General features: G+C 44.1%; 1 protein-coding gene across 5 annotated transcripts in view; it reads left to right on the top strand.

Annotated features, from left to right (window-relative positions):
* Positions 1–27,213, top strand: part of ULK1 (unc-51 like autophagy activating kinase 1) — a 104,501-nt gene that overhangs the window by 8,695 nt on the left and 68,593 nt on the right. For 4 of the 5 annotated variants that reach the window (XM_043497717.1, XM_043497716.1, XM_038373084.2 and 1 more), the window contains 3 exons: positions 14,052–14,084; positions 14,665–14,701; positions 26,409–26,582. In XM_043497717.1, the coding sequence (XP_043353652.1) occupies positions 14,052–14,084; positions 14,665–14,701; positions 26,409–26,582 (244 nt within the window). Of the gene's footprint in view, positions 1–7,090; positions 7,095–14,051; positions 14,085–14,664; positions 14,702–26,408; positions 26,583–27,213 lie in introns of those variants that run through there. The other variant, XM_043497718.1, reaches the window with a different exon arrangement.

Below are 27,213 nucleotides of genomic sequence, written 5' to 3'. Positions count from 1 at the left end.
CAAGCAAGTCAAAACATTATCCTTATTTTACAGTTGGGAGAAACTGAGTCACAGAGCGGGGAGGTGACATGCGCACAGTCACCCAGCAGGCTAGTGGCAGAGCTGGAAAAAGAACCCAGGTTTCCTGAATCCCAGTTCATGCATAATCCTCTAGGGAACTCATGCTTGAAATGTTGTGTCTGGACAGTTTGAGCATCTAGCTGCCTTGTAGCTGGTAAAGAAGTTAGCATCAGGACAACAGGAGGGATTACGTCATCTGAGCTAGCATCTTAGTAATCAACTAGACATTAAGTATCACTTGTAGGGAATGAAAGACATTGAAGTTAAAGCCTTTTTTGAGCCTATTTAGCAAAGCATCTTACATCTACAAGAAAGGAAAACCTTCCTGCCTGTTCCAGTCCATCTTTGTATTCCCAGATGGTGGTGAGTGGGAGCTGCTGGTGAGATGAGAAATCACACTGTAGGTATTGAGAGGTGAAGCGGCACGTACACAGAGACAAAAAGAGGTAGAGCCAATTTGTAGTTGTGAAAACAATAGAGTCTCTAATCCCTTCTTCATGTACACGTCGCCAACAAGTGGGGAATCGTACTGGCTGGAGGCTTTTTCAGGCTGGTCCTAATGTGTTTTCCTGTGAAAATCTAGTCGGCACATGATGTACCTTGTAATGCAGCAGCCAGCAAAGGAACATTGAGATGAGTTATTTCTTCTCTCCCATTTCTTGCTGTTAAACTGCTGGACATTTAAGGCCCTGCTCCTCTCTGGCTTCTGACTCTGTCAGTTTTCTCGTATACAAAGGCCCAGACTTGTTCTAAGGGAGAATCTTGTTTCTCTGTTATAATCCATATTTCACAATGACGTGAAGTACATTTGATTTCCAGAAACAGACACTTGAAAACTAGGGATATAGTAAACAGGCATAAAAAGGGAAATTTACAAAGGCCAGTTAGTCAACCAACTCTCATTGATAGTCCGGTAGGAGTTGGGCAAATTACTCCCAGTAGCGCCTTTGAAAATCTCCCCCTAAATCTATGATAGATTAGATTAAATTAGTTTAGGCCTAAGGTTTAGGATTTGCCAGTTAAGACAAACATTTTTTACAGAACCTATTAACAGAACTGTGCTTATGAGATCTAAAACCACACACACGTTGCTCCAGCGTGAATCACTGCTCCAGGCGGCGAGGTGTGGGCTCAAGCTCTACAACCTGAGTGATATCCAAAAAGGAAATATGGAATAAGTAGAAAAAAGCAAATTAGATTTTCTGGTTTTTAGCATAACTATTGTAAAAATTTTGCTCTAACACAGGGATTTCAATCTACACATTGCTTGGTTTGAATGGGATAGATTTCTTTTTACAAGTACTGAATGCACCATATTAAGAAACATCTGTTTTTATTAGCAAACAGCTCCCCTTCCCACCCAAATATCAGAGCATTGGAAAGTCCCAGCTGGTTCAGGGTGCTGCTACTTTTTCCTTAGACAAACTTCCTGCCCTTTCACAGGTGCTGCAATGATCGTACCGCATGCTCTTGGACATTAGTGCCACTCTAATAACTGGCCAGTTACTAGACAGTTACTTAACTCTTAGCTAAGGCTGTAGAGCAGACTCATTTAACTCTCTCTAAGTGGTCTTGGTGCCCCTCAATGGGACAGAACACCACACCCAGAAGGTGTGTGGGTTACAGACACACAACCCCTCTGTGTGGGTGGTTGCAGATCTCTCACAACCAAGTAAGATCTGGCAGTGAGGTATCTGAACTCTTGTGCCTTCGTCGGGAGAAGGCTTTTCTAGTTGGCTAGTGTAGGTCTTAATTAGGGCTGAATTTGGAGTATGCTGGGCCTGGATCCACCAAAACCCTGGAAAATGTGCTCCAGGATGGTGAGTGGAGTCTATGATGTGACCCACCCAGCTGCTCTCTGCTTTCCACCCCCCACATAAACTCTTTTGTTTCCTGGAGTATATGAGGTAATATGGGTGTGTCTCCTCTTCCCGGTGTAGGACTTCTGCCAGAAACAGGTGGCAGCCATACCACCTGCTGCACGCTTGGTGGTGCCTTGCTGGTCCACTCCAGCTGCAGGGCCTGGATCACAAAGGTCCTTCCTGAAACTTGCCCCTGTTGATATGTCTTTAAAGCTGTGTGTGGGTGCAGTGGCACTGCCGTGTTACCATATAGCCGGGCAGAGAGAGTGTTACGTTCTAGTAAACCAGCTAATATCAATTTAGTGATTTCCCCTCTTCATCTCCCCCCCCCCCGCACCTCCCACGTTTGTTTCTTTTACATCTAAATGAACGTTTGCCTTCCCAATAGCTTGTCTAAAAATATTCCTCAATTCTTTACGGCCAGGGAAATGAAGGAGGTGAATGGTAGGAGCAAGGTGCCGGTGGGAGCCATGTGGATGAACAGGGTAGCACGGGGACACGCTCCAGGGTGTTGCTGCCTGTTAGGCCAAAAGTCATGTGAATGTTTTCCAGCCATGTTTATTTTATAGCCACTTAGAGAAAGGTGGTTATTGATAAGTGCTCCTGCTATTCAGATCAACGTGGCTTCTGTCTCTTTTCTTGCTTCAGTCCAAATGCTTGCATCAAGACAGAGCACTCCTTCCATAACACCAACTTTCCCTTCTCTTTTTAGAGGGTAGCCTATTCAGTCCGAGCTCAGAGGGTGGGAGGAGTGAGGTTTAACCATTCCCTCCTGTCTAAGGATGTAGGTTCCATCACCCCAATCCATCCAGCTAGTAATAGGGACCTACACACTAGCTGCAGGCTTTTCAGGCAGCAAAGGGACAGGACCTGCTAGGTGGGGGGTTCCTTGCTCTATCCACAGATCTAGAATTCACTCCCACGACCTTCCTGACACTGAGCCAGCTACTGAGTAGGAGAGAGATGAAAAGACTGTGGGTTTGTCTACGCTACAGTTAAACCCCTGTGGCTGGCCCATGTCAGCTGACTGGGCTTGTGGGACTGCGGGGCTATAATGCTGGAGCCTGAGCTCTGGGACCCTGTCCCCCTTGCATCTGCACTGCACTTTCACGGCCTGACACAGGCCAGCTGTGGGTGTTTATCTGCAGTGTAGACATACCCACCGTGTTCCAGAGGAAGCCAGGGCACCAGAGTCCACTGATTACATCAACAAAAGAAAAGGGTGCGGTATGGTGCAGGGCCTGTCCATAGGGTCCCTGCAGAGAGTCGAGGCAGTAATGTTAGATCAGGTGGCCAACCTGAGCCTGAGAAGGGGCCAGAATTTACCAGTGTACATTGCCAAAGAGCCACAGTAATATGTCAGCAGTCGCCCATCAGCTCCAGCCCCCCAACACCTCCTTCCCTCCAGCAGCCCTGCCAGTCAGCGCCTCCCACCTGCCGCAATCAGCTGTTTCGCATGCACAGGAGGCTTTGGGGGGGAGGAGTGAGGGCATGGCAGCCTTGGGGGAAGGTATGGAGTGGGGGCAGGGCCTGGGTCAGAGATGGGGGTTGAGCAGTGGGCACCACCCGGCCCATTGGAAAGTTGGCATCTGTAGCTCCAGCCCTGGAGTCAACGCCTATGCAAGGAGCCGCATATTAACCTCTGAAGAGCTGCATGCGGCACTGGAGCCACAGGTTGGCCACCCCTGCGTTAGGTGATGATTTTTTGTTTTTAAGTTCAGCTTGTATCAAACATTCTTTCCCCGCACCCATTTAGTAACCCTTAGGCTGGGCTCTGAACTATATTGTAGGCTTCTCCTTTTGTTGGTGCAATCAGTGGGCCCTCATGAAAATCTCATTCATAACAGATGGCCTATATATCCCTGGCTATCTTTACTCAGCAGCTGTCTCCAGATAGTTTGGGAGGCCAGAGTACGCAGTGCATTCTGCATCTGTTGTAAGAAGCAGGAGCCTTCGCAGCCAGAGGAAAAGCTCCCAAGCCAGGAGGTCCTTTGCATTTGGGTTTGTCTGTGGGAGCTGGTGGGGTGTTGGCTGCATGATCCATCTCCATAAGATTCCTTTGCACACATGAGTGGAAGTATTCCTATTAGTAAGGCTATCTTCAGCCCTCTGGGGTGACTACAGAACTTTATTTGTCCTGTAAAAGAAACTTTACCAGCAAAAAAAGTTTTCAGAAACTATACTTCATGGCCAATAAAGTGACAACCTCTCAGTGACATTTTATTAGCTAGAAGGTTTTTGGTGTGGACAGTGCTTTTTTATTCATTGATTTCTAGGCCTGGCCTATGGGAACTGCTTTGTTGAACATTTGGTTATGTACAGTAATTGTAGCTGTTCTGCCTGTGTGATCTTTTCTAGACAGAAGTGCGTGGTTCAGGTAATTTCCTGGATAGGTTGTGTCTCCATTTGTCACTGATTCCATCCTGAATAGACTATCTCTGTAAATGTAGATCCCGATTCAAGCCCATTGAAGTCAGTGGAAAGGCACTCTTTGACTTCAGTGGCAGTTGGATCAGGTGCTTAATGCTTTTGTGAGGTACCTGATTGACAACTCTGGAGGCTGAAGTCTTCTAGGTTAACTCCACCAGCCTACATAAATGACTTGCCTAGAGGTTTTGTTGATTTGTAATGTGAAGTTAGTTTACACTAGAGTCATGTCATATAAGGTTGTTTTGAATGTGAAGGCCTTTGTAATCCACATTTAGTGACACCATTCATCTGTGAATTTTACATTTGGGGTCGGTTATGAGATTTGGTCATTACCAATTTGGACCAGACTGGTGTAGAGTTCTGTAAATTGTTACTATTTTGGTGGTCTCAGTGGAATGATTTTAGAGTTTGTGCACATCTGAGTTGACTGTTGTCCACATTGTCAAACCATCCTCACAATGGGCCACTGGTGCGTGTGTGTTACCGGTCCCCACTCTGTGCCTGATCCACAGAGGATGCGAGTCTCTTACGGCTCCAGCCGCCAGCCGGGACACCTTGGCTGTCTAGCTCAAACTGTAGCATCTCCTGCTATTAGCTCTGGAGGTCCTGAATTCAGTCCCTGCTGTGTGAACCAAGATTGCAGCCATCATGCTGGGCATCTCTGAGGAGAGACCAAGGATATCCTTGGCATCAGTCTGGCCTAACCCTTCCTTTCCCTGGAGTAGTCTGTTCAGGTCAGTGCTGAGACCCATTAATGGCAGATTTTTTCTCTCCCTTGACGTCTAGTTTGTGTCTGAGAATGAGGGAATTTTAAGAATAGGCCCCATACAGCAATCCCTGGTGACTTTCAAGTTCTAGATTTTGTAGCTGTCAAATGTTTTAAATTCCCGATGGCAAACTTTTAATATAGGATTAAAAAGCCATTTACACAAATTCAGGGAGTGTGTGAACTTCCTTGTCCATGCTGCTGCTATGTATTTCTTTTCTACTTTGTTCAAACTTACTAGGGTCTTTCTATGAAAGGAAAGGTGGGCTGTATATTTTTTTTTCTGGTCTCCTGTTGTCCCCAGTCCCATACAGACCAGTGTAAATAGTACCTTATTGAATGGGGTTGTCATAGTTGCAAGAAAAATGACACCTCTACCTTTTGTCTCCTAACCATTGTGTTAAATTTGGCTGCAGGCCAGGCTCCAGGATAGAGACAGGAGAATGATGGCATTGTGAGAGCAAACATCCTTGATGGATTTTTTTTTTTTTTTTAAAACAGTGGTATGAGGATGACAAACTAGGTCAGGAAAAACTAATTTTGATATGTCTGCTTCACTTTTGATATGCCACCTTCCAGTCTGTCTGGAAGGGGAATGTAAAGGGTCACAATATTGTTAGGCCTTAGATGTTGTAACAAATTGAACCATCCTAGATAGCTTGCCACAATTGGACAACATTAAGGATTCCAGCACAGTGCTGGTCTACAGCAACTTGTGCTGCACTGCTAAATTAAAATCATGTTTCCTTAACTATTGGTTTGTCTCTCCCAGTGCATGCGTGTTGGTTTGTAGACAGTAAATTGTCAGTAACTATTTCCCTCCTCTTTCCTTATTTTTAACACTCAATTAAAGAGAAACTTCACTGCTAGAGTCTCCAATAGAAGAACAACAATCCAGGATGATTCATAGTCCTGCTGAACAAAGGCAGTGTCCCTGAGACACTATACCTATATGTGTATTGCATGTAAGTGGATTGCAGTCAGTGGGCTGCTGTTGCCTGAGAAGGGGCAGAAGTGAAGGTGTTGTCTCCATATATTTTTTCCCTCAACCAGTGGCAAAATTAGCTGCTGCTACAGAAACTGGCAAACACGAGCAAGAGACCCTAAGTAGAGCATCCTCAGTGGCTTTTGTACACTAACTCTGCAATGGAATAAAGAACTGGAATAGTATTCTCAGGATTAACGTGCAAGTGAATGTTCTGAAAACTTCAGTTTGCCTCGAAGAGCCCAAAGAGGTTGGTAGGTCCAAAGTCTGGCCTGCCGTATTTTTCCTTGTTTTGTTTCTTAATGAACAAAACCCACCTGCACTGGAGGGATGACAAGGGAAAAGAAAAAAGGTTTTGGTTCTGAACTTCCAAGGGTTTTTGTAAATGAGTTTTAAAAGAGAGAATATTCGGAGTCTTGTTAAACTACTCCCATCTATTACAATCCCAGTGACAGTGAGTTTTCCCCAAGCAAAGTGTATGACCGTAGTTTGGCTTTGACGATCTTCAGCATGATACCCCAGACGTAAATAATGCTGGCTAAGATGGCTAAAAGTATGGAAAGCCTCCCGGCGTGTACTTGTAAACCCCCTCTAGATAACTAAATTTCAAATGCAACACTGCCTCAAGCCCTGTTCAGTTTGTTCCCTGACTCCAGACGCAGCCCGGCTACAGAGAAGCTGTGAGCTATGCTCACGTGAAATGTTTGCGTCATAAATGGAAGAGTGACACACACAACACATTTTGGATTATGAATCTGTAGCTTTTTAAAAAAATGGAAACGAGGGGAGACAATTTCACTTTCCATTGGAAATGATGGATGATTGCACACAATCTTACCATGAATTTGCATCAAACCTGATCTATAGCAGAAATGTCATACTGCTTCCTAGGGAGGTTTGAAACACACCGACAATGCTGTCGCTGGAGGAGGGACACTGTATCTCTTAATTAGAGCAGCTAGAAGCTTGTTGTCTGACGAGTGACTTTCAGGTATTTTTTTGCTGCTTCTGCCTCCTAGGCTGGAATGGTAAAACCTGAAGCACACTCTGTTGCTAGGCAAGTTGAAGGGAGTGTCGTGTATGCACACTAACTACCGAACCAAATCCCTTTCTGTTACGTTTCCACTGACTTCAAAACAAATTACGAAGGTGGAAGACCAAATTATACAGTAACCTAACAGATCTGTCCCATCCATACTAGCTCTTGTTTCATCAATGATAAGAGGGTTTTGCAAGCATGTATGGTGCTTAACTTGCATAAACTAGAATATGCCTCCATAGTGGTATGCTGCACTGGTAATGAATTAATTCTCCCAACACCCTTGCTAGTTAAGTTAAGCAGTGTTGTTTTACAGCAGAGAGATTAAGGTACAAAGAGGTTAAAGGGCCTTGATTCTTTTTTTCAGATGTTCTGATCTCTCACGGGTTTCAGCTGAAGTTCATGATTCATAGATACTAAGGTCAGAAGGGACCATTCTGATCATCTAGTCCGACCTCCTGCACAGCGCAGGCCACAGAATCTCACCCACCCACTCCTATGAAAAACCTCACCCATGTCTGAGCTATTGAAGTCCTTAAATCATGGTTCAAAGACTTCAAGGAGCAGAGAAGCCTCCCTCAAGTCAACCATACCCCATGCTACAGAGGAAGGCAAAAAACCTCCAGGGCCTCTCCAATCTGCCCTGGAGGAAAATTCCTTCCCGACCCCAAATATGGCAATCAGCTAAACCCTGAGCATATGGGCAAGATTCACCAGCCAGATACCCAGGAAAGAATTTTCTATAGTAACTCAGATCCCATCCATCTAATATCCCATCTCAGGGGATTTGGCCTATTTACCCTGAATATTTAAAGATCAATTACTTACCAAAATCCCATTATCCCATCATACCATCTCCTCCATAAACTTATCGAGTAGAATCTTAAAGCCAGATAGATCTTTTGCCCCCACTGCTTCCCTTGGAAGGCTATTCCAAAACTTCACTTCTCTGATGGTTAAAAACCTTCGTCTGATTTCAAGTCTAAACTTCCTGGTGGCCAGTTTATACCCATTTGTTCTTGTGTCCTCATTGGTGCTGAGCTTAAATAATTCCTCTCCCTCTCCTGTATTTATCCCTCTGATATATTTATAGAGAGCAATCATATCTCCCCTCAACCTTCTTTTAGTTAGGCTAAACAAGCCAAGCTCCTTAAGTCTCCTTTCATAAGACAAGTTTTCCATTCCTCGGATCATCCTAGTAGCCCTTCTCTGTACCTGCTCCAGTTTGAATTCATCCTTTTTAAAATGGGAGACCAGAACTGCACACAGTATTCTAGGTGAGGTCTCACCAGTGCCTTGTATAACGGTACTAAAACCTCCTTATCCCTACTGGAAATGCCTCTCCTGATGCATCCCAAAACCGCATTAGCTTTTTTCACAGCCATATCACATTGGCAGCTCATGGTCATCCTATGATCAACCAATACTCCAAGGTCCTTCTCCTCTTCCGTTACTTCTAATTGATGCGTCCCCAACTTATAGCTAAAATTCTTGTTATTAATCCCTAAATGCATAACCTTACACTTCTCACTATTAAATTTCATCCTATTACTATTACTCCAGTTTACAAGGTAATCCAGATCCTCCTGTATAATATCCCGATCCTTCTCTGAATTGGCAATACCTCCCAGCTTTGTATCATCTGCAAACTTTATTAGCACACTCCCACTTTTTGTGCCAAGATCAGTAATAAAAAGATTAAATAAGATTGGTCCCAAAACCGATCCCTGAGGAACTCCACTGGTAACCTCCCTCCAACCTGACAGTTCGCCTTTCAGTAGGACCCGTTGCAGTCTCCCCTTTAACCAATTCCTTATCCACCTTTTGATGTTCATATTGATCCCCATCTTCTCCAATTTAACTAATAATTCCCCATGTGGCACGGTATCAAATGCCTTACTGAAATCTAGGTAAATTAGATCCACTGCATTTCCTTTATCTAAAAAATCTGTTACTTTTTCAAAAAAGGAGATTAGGTTGGTTTGGCACGATCTACCTTTTGTAAAACCAGGTTGTATTTTGTCCCATTTACCATTGACTTCAATGTCCTTAACTAATTTCTCCTTCAAAATTTTTTCCAGGACCTTGCATACTACAGATGTCAAACTAACTGGCGTGTAGTTACCTGGATCACTTTTTTTTCCTTTCTTAAAAATAGGAACTATATTAGCAATTCTCCAATCATTCGGTACTATTCCTGAGTTTACAGATTCATTAAAAATTCTTGCTAATGGGCTTGCAATTTCAGGTGCCAATTCCTTTAATATTCTTGGATGAAGATTATCTGGGCCCCCCGATTTAGTCCTATTAAGCTGTTTCAGTTTCGCTTCTACCTCTGATATGGTAATATCTACCTCTATATCCTCCTTCCCATTTGTCATGCTACCATTATCCCCAAGATCCTCTTTAGCCTTATTAAAGACTGAGGCAAAGTATTTGTTTCGATATTGAGCTATGCCTAGATTATCTTTAACCTCCACTCCATCCTCAGTGTTAAGCGGCCCCACTTCTTCCTTTTTAGTTTTCTTCTTATTTATATGGCTATAGAACCTTTTACTATTGGTTTTAATTCCCTTTGCAAGGTCCAACTCTACTCGACTTTTAGCCTGTCTCACTTGATCCCTACATGTTCTGACCTCAATTAGGTAGCTTTCCTTGCTGATCCCTCCCATCTTCCACTCCCTGTATGCTTTCTGCTTCTTCTTAATCACCTCTCTAAGATGCTTGCTCATCCAGCTTGGTCTACAACTCCTGCCTATGAATTTTTTCCCCTTTCTTGGGATACAGGCTTCCGATAGCTTCTGCAGTTTTGATTTAAAGTAATCCCAGGCCTCCTCTACCTTAAGATCCATAAGTTCTTCAGTCCAATCCACTTCCCTAACTAATTTCCTTAATTTTTGAAAGTCAGCCCTTTTGAAATCAAAAACCCTAGTTGCAGATTTATTTTTGTTAATCCTTCCATTTAGTTTGAACTGAATTAGCTCATGATCACTTGAGCCAAGATTGTCCCCTACAACCATTTCTTCTATGAGGTCCTCGCTACTCACCAAAATTAAATCTAAAATGGCATCCCCTCTAGTCGGTTCAGCAACTACTTGATGAAGGAATCCATCAGCTATCGCATCTAGGAAAATCTGAGCCCTATTATTATTACTAGCACTGGTCCTCCAGTCTATATCTGGGAAGTTAAAGTCTCCCATGATCATGCAGTTTCCATTAGTATTTACTTTATTAAAGACATTAAAAAGGGCTTTATCCATATCCAAATTAGATCCCGGAGGTCTATAGCACACCCCAAGCACTATCGTAGGAGAGGCTTTACTAGTTTTCTTCCCCAATGTAATTTTTGCCCAGACAGACTCCGTCTTATCCATTGCATCGCTTCTTATTTCTTTACATTCTACCTCATCATTGATATACAATGCTACTCCACCCCCTTTACCTTTGTTTCTGTCTTTTCTAAAGAGCACATACCCTTCAATACCTGTAGTTCAGTCATGACTACTATTCCACCATGTTTCTGTTATCCCTATAATATCTGGTTTCACTTCCTGCACCAGTAGCTCTAGTTCCTCCATTTTGTTACCTAGACTCCTCACATTGGTGTATAAACATCTTAATGATTGTTGATGGGTGTTCAGAATTTCTGAAAATTGGGTGCCAAGTGACTGTTTCTGGCTATTCAGGAAGCTTGTGTTACATCTGGGAATAATCCTCAGACCCTCCGACTTCTGATTGGTGCTGGAAGCACAGACCGTTTTGAATAGAATGTGAAAGCAGGTTGGGTCGAAGCATGCGTTTCTTTTCAATGCAGGGGCTGGAATCCAAGTCCCGTCTCATGCAGTTCTTGTCCTAGACAGAAATGCAACAGAGACCCTCTTGAAAGTATCGCAGTAAATTGCTCATGGGCCGAACCCAAGAGACCTTTTAAAATTCAGCTTGGCCTGGTAACTGGAACTGCTGTGAAAGCCGCAAACTGCCAGCCCTTGGGTCTGGTGAGCACTTTGAACCTGGGGAGCCGTTGGAACACACACTGCCAGGCTGCTGATCATTTGCATCCCCTCTTAAAATGCATTGTTGGGGGAAGGCCGCTTACTTTGCATGTGTCTGTTTCTTGGCTTCTATGCAGGTAGTTAGAGGTCAACGAAAATACATTTAACTTTTGCTTGCAACCCTTGAAACTCTAAATGTCATTTCCGCCACACATCTGAACCTGAACTACTAAGAGGTGGGCGAGGCCCTGGCAAAAGGAGCTGTTATGACAGTCTTGACAGACTGCAGAGTCCTTTGAGCAGGCAGGGATGAAAGGAGCAATGTGGAGGGGCTGGGGGCTGCTTTTAAAGCTCAAATTTTTGAGGGGGGGTGAAGATTGATGCTTTTTGAAACCCTTCAAAATGAGGGGAACAGTGTGGCAAATGCTGAATGATTTGGTAGCTAAGGCTTTGGACTGGGACAAGGTAGAGGGGCTCAGTTCCTTGCTCTGCCCCAGATGTCAAAGCACCTCCACGTAGATAAGTTGTTGCAACCTTTGTTTTCCAGTGCCAGGTCTGTCTTGAGCTGAGAGTAGCTTTTAGGATGTGGACAGGTATTTCCTCAGCTTGATTTAAGAGAGAGACCGCAAGACCCATTTAAGGAGTCTGTAAATAGACAGAGGTGGGGACCCTGAGGCAGGGAGGGTGAAGAAGAGCCTCTGGCTGATGATTATTTAAGGTAACATTTTCAGAAGTAACTTTGATGCCTAAGGCTAATTGAAAGTCAATGGGTCTTAGGCACCTATGTTAGGCACTTCTGAAAAATGCTATCCTTAAATTAATAACATTTTTGGGTGTGTTTTTGTTCAGGTGCCCAGAGCTTAGAATAGGCATGTTTTTAGCAACTGAATGCCACTGACTACTGAGTTTTGCAAATGCTCTCATAGTTAGTTACCTTGTCCTGTCCCCACCTTGTGCTGCGTCTTGTCATAGTCCTAGACTGTGAGCTCTCAGGAGCAGGGACAGTCTGTGTTTTACTTGTTTGTACATTTTCTAGCACAATGGAGCTCTGATGGGGGTCCAGAGGCAGTACCTCAATAATAATATGTTAAAGGAGACAGAGGTGTGACAAGGAAAAACTAGGGCCATTGTTAAAGAATGGATGTCACATTTTCCTTGATAATTGTCCCATTTTTGAAGACCATATTGCTCATTCCATAGAGGGCCTGAGCAGGATTTGAACTTCTCTGGGAATTTGGAAGAGCTTGTATTGTTGGTTAACTCTAGGTTGCCCTACTCTGATAGAAAATAATAGCGTAGCTACTATTATCATGGTTTTGTTGAATCTGTTACTTCCTTCATAACATCTGTCTGGCTTTTGCTGGGGCAAAGAGGTTGAGAATAACCCATTCATCAGTGGGGTAGTAAGGATAACACCTCTGGCCTACCTTCTCATGGCAATTCCATGTAGTTAGGAGTGAGAAGCTGCTAGCACTGAACTAATGTGTAAATAGATGCTCCCTTCAGTGTATTCTTCTAAACAGCCTTCTCCACTCTGAACACTGCTCCATCGGGCCCCATACTTGTACGCAGTGTTCAAAGCCAGGACGGGGGACAGATAGAGAGGGCATTTAAGGTGGGAGAGAGCATTCCAAGGCAGTGCACGTAACAAACTCTCGAAGAACAACTGTCCATTTGGGATTTGATGCCAGACTTTGCTCTCACAAAGTTCCACATTTGGAGAGAACCTTAGCTACATGCTGACATCAAATCCTTTAATGTGTTGGTGTCTTTAAATATTGCTCTATGTTCATGTTCATTTAGAAATAAGGCAAAAAAGCTACACTGCTCAACCAAGACTTCGATTTGAACTTGCAATCTGTGTGAACACAGCATGATGTGATAAGGTGCACAGTTGCACTAGGATTCCCTGGTGCCTTGCTTACATTGTAAGTAAGGCCTCAGAGGAAAGGCCAAACGCCACCAGCAGGCTGGGAAGAGCTGGTTTTCTGTATGTCCTTGATTACTGAATCATGTTGTTGTGTCCCAGAATCATGCCTGCGTCTTGGCTACTGGTTCAGGAGCTGATTCTTTAGTAGCTCCTGGAATCCTTGATTATTCTTTATTTTCCCCCTAACAACTCCTTTAAGATAAATTTTAATTAGAAATGTCTTCAACCAAAAGCCCACGATTTGAACACTTTGAACTTGATAGGAATTTAGATCAACATTTGCATTCTGCCCTCCAATCTCCACAATAGGCAAAACCAAGACTTTTTTCTTCCAAACACACCTCAGCTAGGGGGATTGAAATGCAGATCCCAATTCTGTGTTTCAGCACCACCTCCAGTTCTGAGCTAAGTTGCATAATTCCTTTCCCTTCCCTCACATAGGTGCTCCTTGTATGGAAATAGATGCTGGTAATACCTGGGAGCCCTAAAGGAATACCAAGACCAAAGCCGGAAGAAGAGACTTGCATTGTTAAAGGGATATGCTCTCAGAAATGGATAACTTGCTCAACTCTGTGTGAAAAATGGGTTACCTAGAGAGGTGGTGGAATCTCCTTCCTTAGAGGTTTTTAAGGCCCAGCTTGACAAAGCCTTGGTTGGGATGATTTAGTTGGTGTTGGCCCTGCTTTGAGCAGGGGGTTGGACTAGATGACCTCCTGAGGTCTCTTCCAACCCTAATATTCTATGAAATACTTGGCGCTTACATAGCATTTTAATCAGCACACATTGTCTTCATTAATTAATCCTCGTAATGCCCATTGCAAGGAAGATCTGTGATAGTTTCCCATCCCCAGTTTGGGGATCATGAGGCAGAGAGGGGGTTTTACCCCCCAAAATTACTAACTTATTTTTTTCCTTCAGGTGCACAATAGCGCTAACTTTTCTGACCTTCAAATGCTTAAATCTTTTGTTTTTTTTCCTTTTCCTCAGGAACTGGCAAACTCTGTCTACTTGGTTATGGAGGTGAGTTATTCTGATACCCTTACAAAGCGAATAGACTTTTTATTTGGATAGGGCTTCCCTGTTTCATGGTCTAGTTGGAGCTCCTCTTGCTATCGAATCTGCGGGTGCATGTCCGTGAGGCTGAAGGGGGTGAAGAGCACTAAGTTCAAGCACAACAGAGCTCAAGCCCTAGGCTGTTTTTAATCTCTCTATTGTTGGAATGCCTGTTTAGCACAGGCTTGACTGGGAAGACTTTATCTTGAAGGGGAATATACGTTACCACCTACTATTCGCTAATGAGCAATTTCATAGAAAGAATAACTTCTCCACACGTTATAATTGTAGAGCTGCCAAACCTCATATATACTTGATGTTCTCTTCTAATTGAGATCTCATTGGACGTTTCCTTACTGGCGAGGGAGTATAATTGAGTGAGCTTTGAATATTTACTCGTAGTCACTCCCAGGTTCTTTTCCTGATCCCATGATATAAACATCATTATGGAATTCCCATCTTACTTAATTTTGCTTCCTCTGTTCTTTAAATGTTTGCCAACCTGCCCAATGCTAACTAAACTTCTGCTGTTCTCTTCTATTTCCAGTATTGCAATGGTGGTGACCTGGCTGATTACCTGCACAGTAAGTAGACCAAAGGGAAGGACATCCTTTATGTTCCAAAGGAAACATTTTGAATTTTTATTTGTTAGAGTTCTTGGAACTCGTGAAAGATAAGAACATAAGAATGACCATACCGGGTCAGACCAATGGTCCATCTAGTCCAGTATCCTGTCTTCCAACAGTGGCCAATGCAGACACTTCAAAGCGAAGGAACAGAACGGGGCAGTCATCAATGATCCATCCCCTGTTGTCCACTCCCAGCATCTGGCTCCCAGAGCATGGTTTTGCACCCCTGACCATCTTGGCTAATAGCCATTGATGGACCTATCTTCCATGAACTTATCTAATTCTTTTTTGAATCCAGTTATAGTTTTGGCCTTTACAACATCCCCTGGCAATGAGTTCCAGAGGTTGACTATGCATTGTGTGAAGAAATACTTCCTTATGTTTGTTTTTAAACCTGCTGCATATTAGTTTCATTGGGTGACTTCTGGTTCTTGTGTGAAGCCTGTGGATCTGATCCTTTCCCCTATGAAACAAATACAGCATCATAGCTCTTCTGTTCCCTTTGCCAAGTCCTTCTTCATTGGTGAACATACATATGCTTTGCAGATAGTAAGTACATGGAAGCCAACTAGGATTGCTTGCAGGCTCTGCAATTTAGGTCAATGATGACAACTGGGAATGGGCTGCTGTCCGCAGTTATCCTGTTTAATTTATAAGGTCATTGTAATTAGACTGTTTGTTTGAATTCCACCAATGGCTACAAGCTGCTTTAGGCACAACTGGCATCTTGCTCATCAGCTGAAAAAAAAAATTGTGAACTTGTTTATACTGATGCCTTGCATTTGCATAGTGTTTCATCTTTCAAGGATCCCAAAGAAAGTTGGGTGTTTCTTTCTTTTTTAAACAAATGTAGGCAAAATGCAGCCACCTCTGGGATGTAACACCACATGTATTTAACAGCACACGGAACTGCTGCCCAACAGTACAGGGTCGGACGTTAAGAACCGTGTGCATCCAATTGAAATGCCAGGGGAAATTTAGAGCCTGCACAGTGTAGAGTAGTGACAAGTACAAACATTCAGAAACTGTTGTACAGCGCAATATAGTTGTCAGATGTTTTTGACCTGTATGTGTTCATTAGCTTCAGGGTAGTGGTATTGGCTGTGTGTTCTCTTCTTTTATTAGTTTGAGCTGAAAGTTACTTGTGATGCAGGGACTGAGACACTGATCCTACAAGCTGCTCTGCCAGTCCAGAGACCCACTGAGCAGCTTGCAGGATCATGGCCTAAATGAACAGCACCTAGAACTCAAGGCTCCTATTGAAAGACAGACATTTGCCACCTTAGAATGGAGAAAAGAGAGCCCGTTTCCTGAATGTTTAACTAGTAGCTTTGCTGGAGCTATACTGGATTTAAAACTTATTGTCCTTTTTTAAGCATTTTGTTTTTGTCTTGCAGGCTGACTAAAATATTAAAGCTGTCTCTTAGTATTTATTAATCTCTCTTTCTGTGCGGCTTTTGGGTCATGTTTAAACAGACAGTGCCAATCCAGAGTGTCTTCTGCATTTGTTAACATTATGAGACAGTATTAAAAATAATAGTAATAATGATTTTATTGGATGTTACTTGATGCTTTTTATTTAAATTAGATGCTGACTGGACACTGTGGAAATTGAAGGATTAAAAGCTAAATTCAGATTTGCCTTGGAGCTAACTGCAGTGTCTCATGAATGATGAATTCAGGACTCATGCTAATGTGCTCCAGCCCCTTCATATGGGATGGTAAATGACATTTAACTGTTGATTTTTAGTCTCTGGAAGGGTATTGGTAGCTGAAGAAATGTGAAGAATCAATTTACTCTTCACGTAATTTTTGTAGAGATGAGTCAGAAGGGACCTAGACTTGCATTTTAATTCCGAGGTTTGCATGCTGGGCGTTAGTTCTGTTGTGATGCTTTCACATCCATTAGGTAATAGTGTGCAGAAATGGAACACCCTTTCCTGGAGCACGGATAGTTTCATGAGTGCCAAATTAATTTGTTTGTACTCTGGAGCTTTTTTGCTGACTATAATTGGAATTTTTAATAATGGAGCACTTTAAAAATAGCCAAACCTTAGTTGATTTACTATGGCATTAAAATTGTTCAACTAGACTAACTACGATCTGTGATCTGTAGCAATGAAATGGGGGTGCAGCTGGGGAGACAAGAGGTAAGGAGTGTCATTTAGGAGTCCATGGTTTCAAGCAGTCTCCTGAGCTATGTGCACAAAGCTTTACTTGTATGCACAGTTGCAAAGTGCTGTGCACACAGGTGGCTGCTTCTGCCCATTTTGAAAATGTGACTTGTAGGGTGGGATTTTTGCAGCAACCAGGGTCAGTTAGGAGCACAAGTCCCACTGTAAGCCAACGGGATATGCGCTTCTAGATCAGTAGGAAATTGAACGCATGGTATCTCACTTTTTTCAGTGTAGCTGACCTGAGCTCTAGAGCTCAGGACCCCAGTTGTAAACCTTGATGGCCTGTTGCGACTTAGTAAATAGCTTTAGCACAAAAAACATCTGGCTTACTAAATATTTCTTACCCATGATGCATAATATACACTTGTGCATACCATTGTGGCAGCTCCTGCGGTTCCAGTCCCACAGGGCTGGCTGGCTGGGCTTGGCTCAGCTCCCTGCACCGAGCATTGCAACCTGGTGTATGGGGTTGCAGTGCCACTCACTCAGATTTGGCCCAGCCATACTCGTTCCCTTGCCCCTCTGGGCCTGCCACACAACCCTTTGATACGTTCTGGTGACCCAATTTTGGGTCACAACACGTGGATTGAGAAACCCTGCTCTAGAGGGTAAACCACTGAGCTATGCATCTATGACTCAGAACCGCGCACATGTACATGTACATACACACTCTCTCTCTCTCTCTGAATGTTAAGATTCCAGCAGCAGTTTATAGAAAAATGCACTGACTTGTATTGTCACTCGCACGAGCACACCGTGACAAAAGTGGAGCACCCCTATGCTACTAGGTTAGGCTGCGAATTAAACTCATTTGCTTGCTATCATGACTTGCTTTCTTTGCATCCAAAACTGACAATTATAAGGAGCTTGATAGTTACTTCTAGAAGGTGATGTTAAATTTTAGTTGACATCCAACCTTTTTGTTTTTGGAGCTTTAATGTCCAATGGGCTACTGGTTGCTGCTTTGATCCCTGGGTTTCTCAAAGGTGGTTATGTTGAGCTTTTTCCTTCTCTAAAATTACTTTCCTTTTTACAATTATGAGGAGCAGCTACCAGGTAAGAATAAATTGAAGGACGTGTAGTCTTGCTTCTGACTCTTAACATCTAGGGGACAATTATGAATAACAGTGGCTAATAAAACCTAAGTGAGCTATATGCACCAAAGGGAAAACCTCATCAGATGAACTCCATATATTAAAAAAAACCCACTGATCCTTATCAAAACCTATTTTTAGAGAAATTTTTACCAGCAGATCCCATCTCCAAATCACAGAGGAGACATCTGTTAAGGATGTATGCAAGCAATGTGGTGCTCGTATGTCTGTAGTATCAGCAAACAGAAGTTTCAGATTAGTAGCTTTGCTTTTAAGATTATTCAGGCTACTTTAGCTCTTTTTTTTTTTTTTTTTTGGAAAAAGCCTCTCTACCTCCTGCCACCTTCTCCCAAGCTCCTCTGCTTGGTTTGCAATCCAGCCTTCAATAAACTTCCAGAATGAGTTTGCAAATGAGGCATGGACTGTTCATATCTGTTGCCTCAGCAACATCTGACTGGGCCCATCCTATTTCGTGCTGGTTTGCCTGTTCCCCGCACGGCTGTTTGTATTGTCATTTGACTGGGTGTTCTCTTATTGCCCGGGTACAGTCACCTGTCATTGTGTGCAGGCCCTTCGGTGCCCTTCTTAGATTTAGAATTTTTTTTTTTAAAGCTCGTCCCCCTGTTAAACATTTCTGAAAGTTCATGTTTCTTCCAGTGCACTTCACTGAAGTACAAAAACCCAAGCAAACTTCTGCTCTGTAGCCTGAATTCCCTGCTATGTGGAGCTGTTACTTGACTGCACTGCTTATTTTAATAGCTGCATCATGCTCTTTAATTGTGGCATCTCTTTTTCCCATCCATTCATGGAGTATTTCTGCAGGTAATTCCTGTTAATGCTAATGTGAGCTACACATGCAAATCCCCTTATCATTGGAAGAATAGGCTCTTAAGCCTACTGATCCATTTTGCCCTCTAATTAAAAATGTTAGGCGATATTTTAATTCTTTGTTGGACCCAAAGCAACTCTAATTCTCTATCCCATCATAAAGCAAAAGGTGTGTGTGTGTGTGTGTGTGTGTGTGTGTGTGTGTGTGTGTGTGTGTGTGTGTGTGTGTGTGTGTGTGTGTGTTCTTCAGTGTGAAATGCGTTGGTTTTGGTTTCCCCCTCATTTTCAGTCCTATCCCTTGGATATGTGGCCTGCTGCAATTGCACTGCTTCCAGGGAACAGGAATTTGATTTCACTGTACGACGTGCCTTTCCTTTTGGCGGCTCTGTTTACTTTGTTTTCAGTTGTAGCTCATCTGGTGTCATGTATTGAAGTGAGAGAGTACAGTACAGCTCTGCGTTGCCCCGTAGGTTATCGGAGCAGTCGAAACACAGGAGTAACTGGATGAAATTTTATGGCCTGTGTTATGCGGAACGTCAGACTAGGTGATCTAATGGTCTCTTTTGGCCTCCAGCTCTGGCCATCTATTGGTAGTAAGGCAGATAGATGGAGTAGCCATCTTTGTGAGGAGAATTTCTCACCAGAGCAACATCTGTCTTTTTTTTAAAAGATAGACCTTGACGTGTGAGAGCATGTGGGTTGAAAGGGGTTGAAAATTACTACTGTAGGTTGAATTCTAACGAGTTAGGAAAGCTGCAAGAAGGATGCCCTTGAGCTCTTGGGCACCCCTTTGCAAAAGGGAGTGAGGCATTTCTCACCCGGGACTGAGAGCGGGGCCCCCACTGTCGGCCACCCAGGGCTCCCACTGTCAAAATTGCAGTGGAAGCAATTTCTGCAATATCGCAAGTTAAGTAGGGCCTTACTTATAGGGCCTTACCCAAAGCTCACTCATTGACTTTAATGGCCTTTGGATCAGGCCCGTATTGAAGTCCATAAAGCCTGTCCATAAAGTTGTCATGTCTAGTTCAGTATGTCTGTGCTAGAGTCATCTGATACAGGCCCTCTGTGTTTGCTCTAGGTCACTTTACAGCCTCCCGGCAGGTGAAGCACTCCTTCCCTGTCCACAGAATGCTGACCAGGGTGCTTTCAGGTGGTTTCAGCTTTTTCCAGACTCTGAGCTTGGAGCCATGCAGGCCTGTGACTGACCTGCTGTAAATATTTGTTCTGTTCTACTGATCTGTCTCTAGCAGTCCCTGAGGCAGTCAGCTGAATGCCTTATTGCTTGTTGAGCCCACAAAAATAAATGCATGAATATTGTTACTTCTTAGGTATGGCAGAGCAAGGCTCGTGAAACTGTAACAAGGCCTTGCAGAGAACGCAGGCTAAGGACACTCAGGTTGGGGAGTGCCCAGTCCCCATTGCATGTTTTAATACCTTGCCAGCTATGCTATGGTTAGAGCCCTACCAAATTCGGGTCACAGACCATGAAATCTGGTCTTCCACTGTGAAATCTGGCCTTTTGTGTGCTTTTACCCTATGCTATGCAGATTTCACAGAGGAGACCAGCGTTTCTCAAACTGGGGGTTCTGACCCAAAAGGGAGTTGCAAGGGGGATCATAAGGATATTTTAGGGGAGTTGCAGCATTGCCACCCTTACTTCTGCACTGACTTCAGAGCTGGGCAGCCGGAGAGCAGCAGCTGTTGGCCAGGTGCCCAGCTCTGAAGGCGGCAGCCCACCAGCAGCAGAGAAAAGGTGGCAATACCATACCATGCCATCCTTACTTCTGCACCGCTACTGGTGGCAACCCTGGCTTCAGAGCTGGGCTCCTGGCCAGCAGCTGCCACTCTCCAGTTGCCCAGCTCTGAAGGCATCGCCACCAGCAGCAGCAGCGAAGAAGTAAGGGTAGCAGTACCGCAACCCCCCCACCATAACCTCGTGCCCACCCCACAATTTCTTTTTGGATCAGGACCCCTACAATTACAACACCATGAAATTTCAGATTTAAATAGCAGAAATCATAACATTTATTATTTTTAAAATCCTGTGACTGTGAAATTGACCAAATGGACTGTGAATTTGGTAGGGCCCTAGCAATGGTGAAGATGAGCTAATGCTCCCTCTTTTTATAGGGACACTGGCACAAGTTCCTTGCTCAGGATGAGGATGTAGCAGCAGAGAAATGTTAAATTGGATCATGCTCTACTTTGCTTGAATGGCCCATGAATTGGACAGGTCTGCTCTGCTGTATCTTCTCCCTCCCTCTCTCTGCTTATGGGATACTGCCCTGGAGATCAGCCACGAGCTAACCTCAGCACATTATTGCCCTTCAGAAACCTTTCTGGTGGAATAGGGACAGTCCCCGTTTTTCCTGATCTCTTAGCCCAGTAGGGCAAGAAAATCTTGCTAGACAGCTAGTGTGGGGACTAAACCAGCTAGCCAGAGGGTAAATAGGGAAGTTACAACTGGGAAAACTACCAACAAGATCCAGGGACTGTGCGCTTGCATCAAGCATAGCTGCTGGGAGGTGGGAAGGTGCCAGGACTTAGGCCGTGTATTGTTTCTGCCTCCGGCTCGTGGGGTTCTGGAGACCCTTGCTGTAAGGTAAAAGGAGCTCTCTCTTCCCTGCTGTCCAGCGACTCCTGAGAGCAGAGTGGAGGCAGCCATGCAGCAAAAAGACCCTTTGCCATTCTACCCCTCCAGAGCCTCCCGGCTGCTGTGGGACGGGATGGGGATGAGAGGTAAACGAGAGCTAGTCAAACTGTTTTTCTTTTCTCTCATGGTTTTTTTTTCCACTGAGGAAAGGGGTTTCCTTCCCAGCACTCCCCAGATGGCAATGCATTTCCTGCCCCGCCCCCCGAGAGCAGCAGCGTGAAACTGACTTGACCCTTTTGTTTCGTTGCTGCCCACAGGCTTCCGAGTCGCAGCGTCTGTGCAGCAGACCTCAGTCTTGTACCAGTTTTATTCTGTTGCTGCTTCGTCGCTATGCAGAGTGGCCGCAGATGCACTGGAGCAGTCTGTCTGCCAGTTCAAGGAAGCAGCCATGCATTGGTTTGCATACTCCTCATGTTTGGGAGGTTATATCTTCACAAGCTTAAGAACTTGGCACTTAACTTTTGTTTAAGTGAAAGCTTAAATTCTGCACTATTCTCTCCAAAATGAGTGGATTTTTGTAAATCCCCGTATTAGTCTATTTTTGCAGTGTAAAGCAGTAGAAGGCTAGCTCCAGGTTATGTACTCTTAACACGTGCGGGGTGGAGAGATGGCTTATAATGCATTTAACTCTTTTAGCTGGTAAATTATATGGAAACAGCTCAGAGAGGGTAATGCCTTGAAAACATTGTGGCTTGCTGGCAGAACTGCAGGTCAGAACAAGACTTTTACAAGACTGTTTCACTGCTAGAGGCAAAGGGTGTTAAGCTAGTAGGCTATTATAGATTCCTTTAGCTTGACAGCATAAGTACTGCTGAGTTTAGAGTTGTACTTTTTTGTTAGGCAGATAGTGAGACAGTGGGGCCCATTAGATTTGTGGGTCCAAAATAAATCTTGAAAGAGATTATTTGTGGTGGGGGGGAGAGGCTGTCATACTCTTTTAGTGATGATGGTCCCTGCTCCAAAGCTTCTGTAGCAGATTATTGGGTCAGTGTTGCCTGTTCAGAAGACCTGATGCTGTGGTTGTAGACATGTTAATCATGACTTCTAATCAGCTAAGGTGTTGGGAGGAAGGATGGTCCAGTGATTAGGACACTAACCTGGCACTTGGGAAACCTGGATTCAACTCTTAGCTCCACCACAGATGTTCTGTGTGATGCTGGGCAAGTCACCTAGTTTCTTTGGGTCTCTGTTCCCTCATTTGTTAAACTGAGGCAATAGTACAGGATGTTGTGTACATTAAAGATTGTGAGGTGATCAGATACTGTGGTGATGGGAGCCATATAAAAGTACCACAGATGGATGGATGTATAGATATGAGGAACAGTCTATTCGAGAGAAACTGGCATGGAGGAGAATGTAACCAGTCTTGCTGGACATACTAGCCCTGTCTTTTCGCTGATGTAAATCAACATGGCTCCATTGAAATGAACGGAGTATTAAACTAATGTACACCAGGTGCGGATCTCCCCCTTCATGCTCCTGAGAGTATGTGGTGTTAAAGATGAGACCATGCTTTTCATATAAGATACTGTCAGGATTAGTCGGACTAAAATTTCAAGATGCCTTTGTAACAATTGGTATATTCCATTCACCAAGACTTCACTTGAAGTGCAGGTGTCTTGTAAATTCCAGTAGAGTGCTGGCTCATGAGAACAGAGTCCAGTGGGGGAAGAGAAGCTCTGCATACCTGTACATGGGTGTCACATGTATGAAGCAATGATCATACTGAGTGACATTTCATAGAATCATAGAATCATAGAATATCAGGGTTGGAAGGGACCCCAGAAGGTCATCTAGTCCAACCCCCTGCTCAAAGCAGGACCAAGTCCCAGTTAAATCATCCTAGCCAGGGCTTTGTCAAGCCTGACCTTAAAAACCTCTAAGGAAGGAGATTCTACCACCTCCCTAGGTAACGCATTCCAGTGTTTCACCACCCTCTTAGTGAAAAAGTTTTTCCTAATATCCAATCTAAACCTCCCCCATTGCAACTTGAGACCATTACTCCTCGTTCTGTCATCTGCTACCATTGAGAACAGTCTAGAGCCATCCTCTTTGAAACCCCCTTTCAGGTAGTTGAAAGCAGCTATCAAATCCCCCCTCATTCTTCTCTTCTGCAGACTAAACAATCCCAGCTCCCTCAGCCTCTCCTCATAAGTCATGTGCTCTAGACCCCTAATCATTTTTGTTGCCCTTCGCTGTACTCTTTCCAATTTATCCACATCCTTCTTGTAGTGTGGGGCCCAAAACTGGACACAGTACTCCAGATGAGGCCTCACCAGTGTCGAATAGAGGGGAACGATCACGTCCCTCGATCTGCTCGCTATGCCCCTACTTATACATCCCAAAATGCCATTGGCCTTCTTGGCAACAAGGGCACACTGCTGACTCATATCCAGCTTCTCGTCCACTGTCACCCCTAGGTCCTTTTCCGCAGAACTGCTGCCGAGCCATTCGGTCCCTAGTCTGTAGCGGTGCATTGGATTCTTCCATCCTAAGTGCAGGACCCTGCACTTATCCTTATTGAACCTCATTAGATTTCTTTTGGCCCAATCCTCCAATTTGTCTAGGTCCTTCTGTATCCTATCCCTCCCCTCCAGCGTATCTACCACTCCTCCCAGTTTAGTATCATCCGCAAATTTGCTGAGAGTGCAATCCACACCATCCTCCAGATCATTTATGAAGATATTGAACAAAACGGGCCCCAGGACCGACCCCTGGGGCACTCCACTTGACACCGGCTGCCAACTAGACATGGAGCCATTGATCACTACCCGTTGAGCCCGACAATCTAGCCAGCTTTCTACCCACCTTATAGTGCATTCATCCGGCCCATACTTCCTTAACTTGCTGACAAGAATGCTGTGGGATACCGTGTCAAAAGCTTTGCTAAAGTCAAGAAACAATACATCCACTGCTTTCCCTTCATCCACAGAACCAGTAATCTCATCATAAAAGGCGATTAGATTAGTCAGGCATGACCTTCCCTTGGTGAATCCATGCTGACTGTTCCTGATCACTTTCCTCTCCTCTAAGTGCTTCAGGATTGATTCTTTGAGGACCTGCTCCATGATTTTTCCAGGGACTGAGGTGAGGCTGACTGGCCTGTAGTTCCCAGGATCCTCCTTCTTCCCTTTTTTAAAGATGGGCACTACATTAGCCTTTTTCCAGTCATCCGGGACTTCCCCCGTTCGCCACGAGTTTTCAAAGATAATGGCCAAGGGCTCTGCAATCACAGCCGCCAATTCCTTCAGCACTCTCGGATGCAATTCGTCCGGCCCCATGGACTTGTGCACGTCCAGCTTTTCTAAATAGTCCCTAACCACCTCTATCTCTACAGAGGGCTGGCCATCTCTTCCCCATTTTGTGTTGCCCAGCACAGCAGTCTGGGAGCTGACCTTGTTAGTGAAAACAGAGGCAAAAAAAGCATTGAGTACATTAGCTTTTTCCACATCCTCTGTCACTAGCTTGCCTCCCTCATTCAGTAAGGGGCCCACACTTTCCTTGGCTTTCTTCTTGTTGCCAACATACCTGAAGAAACCCTTCTTGTTACTCTTGACATCTCTTGCTAGCTGCAGCTCCAGGTGCGATTTGGCCCTCCTGATATCTTTCCTACGTGCCCGAGCAATATTTTTATACTCTTCCCTGGTCATATGTCCAACCTTCCACTTCTTGTAAGCTTCTTTTTTATGTTTAAGATCCGCTAGGATTTCACCATTAAGCCAAGCTGGTCGCCTGCCATATTTACTATTCTTTCGGCTCATCGGGATGGTTTGTCCCTGTAACCTCAACATTTACCTGTAACATTTGGTCGACTGAGTGACATTTTAGGTCTGCTAGTCGTGAGTCTCCCTGCAAAGATTTGGAAGTTGGGATGGTAGTTTGTTTTCTGTTCTAACGAGGTTCAGTCAGCCCACATCTCTTGCTGTTTTGCATGCACATGTTTTAAAGTAAAATATTTAATTACCTGTGTCGGGCTAAAACTGCTTGTGCCCTGCTCTGTGTTGTCTTAAGGTTTCCTCCACTTTAGCTGAGATGGTAGAATAGTGTTTTGATGCTCTTGCCAGTATGGTTTAAGACCTTACCAGAGAACAGCTGGTGCCCCCAATTAATGGAGCCCCCAATAATTACTGGGGCATTTATGAGAGAGATGGTTTTATTCAAGTGAAATGTATTTCTTTGAACCTTATTTGTTCTTGAATATTAGCATCCACCCAGGAAGGCGTCGCACAGTATTGCTATTGAGGCTTGTTCTGTGTTCAGTAGGTGGATCCCATCTCTGGTAGGCGTGTCTTACAGATGTCTTGTAGAGGTGGGGGGAAAGATGATTCATAAAATAGCTGGAGTTAATGTTGGATCAACCTCGTTAGATGTGGGATCCTGTTTAGCTTCTTGATCCTTTCTGTATTTCTTTGTTTTTAAAATCAAAAGGTCCTAGAAGGCCTGCCTCCCAGGAGAATGCAGTTAGCTGCATGCACATTTATAGAACTTTATTAATTTTTAAAAAAAAAACTTTGTTTACTAGAGCTATGTATATTCAGCCTCGTCCCTGTTGGTGCATACTGATACAGGGCCAGATACACCAATGTACACCAGGGGAGGATCTTTACCATAATCAATGGAGCTGCCACAGAAGTCAGTGATGCTATGCTGATTTATAGCAGCTGAGGATCTGGCTCAGGTTCTTTGCATCATTTCAGATCTGGAGGAGAATGCAGACTAGTCACCAATACTTTAAGGGATGCTCTTCAAGAACCAGTTTAATAAAAGTTACTTTCTCACCGAGTAGCTTGAGGGGAGCGTTGGAAGTGCTGGATCCAGAGTTATCCTTGTTTATCTCTGTGGAGAAGCTGCCTTCTGCTTTGCTTCGTGATGGCTGGTGTTACAATCGTTCTGTCTGTTTTTCCTTCCAGCTATGCGGACGCTTAGCGAAGATACCATCAGGCTATTTCTCCAGCAGATAGCAGGTGCCATGAAAATGCTACACAGCAAAGGTATCATCCATCGGGATTTGAAACCACAGAATATCCTCCTTTCTTATGCTGGAGGCAAGAAGTCAAATCCTAACAACATTCGTATAAAGATTGGTAAGAATCTTTCTTTATATCCTGCTTTAAGAAACGCTTTCCCAAGAACGATCAACATGGCTTTGGAAATGGCTAACTAGCCAATCCAGACTGCTGCAACTGGATAATAAACAAGTGAACTGATCAGAGGGGAATTAGGATTAGTGTTTCACCATTGCAGTGGAATGTCCTGAAAGCTCTCCGGTCAGATCCTCAGCTGGTGTGCAGCAGTGTAGTGCTGGTGAAGTCAGTAGAGCTATGCTAGCTCACACCAACGGAATGTCTGTCCCCCCCTGTATCCATTTGTTTTGTTTCTTAGACTTGTTCCAAAAGAAGTGGATGCTGATCAGCACTGTGCTCTGCTGGATAACTATTGTGGTTAAATCTTAAATTCTAGTGCATCAGCTGCATCCACCCAAGCTCCCCGTGATGTTTAAATGAAATCATGGATAATCATGTGGATTATATATAGTTTGACTTCCTGGCCTAAGGATGCGTATTCAGATATGGAGCCTTTCATCTCTCGGGCTCTGTCTAGACTAGGAAAATAGGTAGCACATTTTAAACATGACCTAACCTGTTTTAACTAGCAAGTCTTTTGTTTTTTAAACATGACCTTTTTTGCTAATCTAGTGATTGATTGTCTGGATCG

The sequence above is a fragment of the Dermochelys coriacea genome, chromosome 15 (genome assembly GCF_009764565.3).
Source record: "Dermochelys coriacea isolate rDerCor1 chromosome 15, rDerCor1.pri.v4, whole genome shotgun sequence".
NCBI lineage: Eukaryota > Metazoa > Chordata > Testudines > Dermochelyidae > Dermochelys > Dermochelys coriacea.
This window is presented reverse-complemented; position numbering and strand designations above follow the sequence as displayed.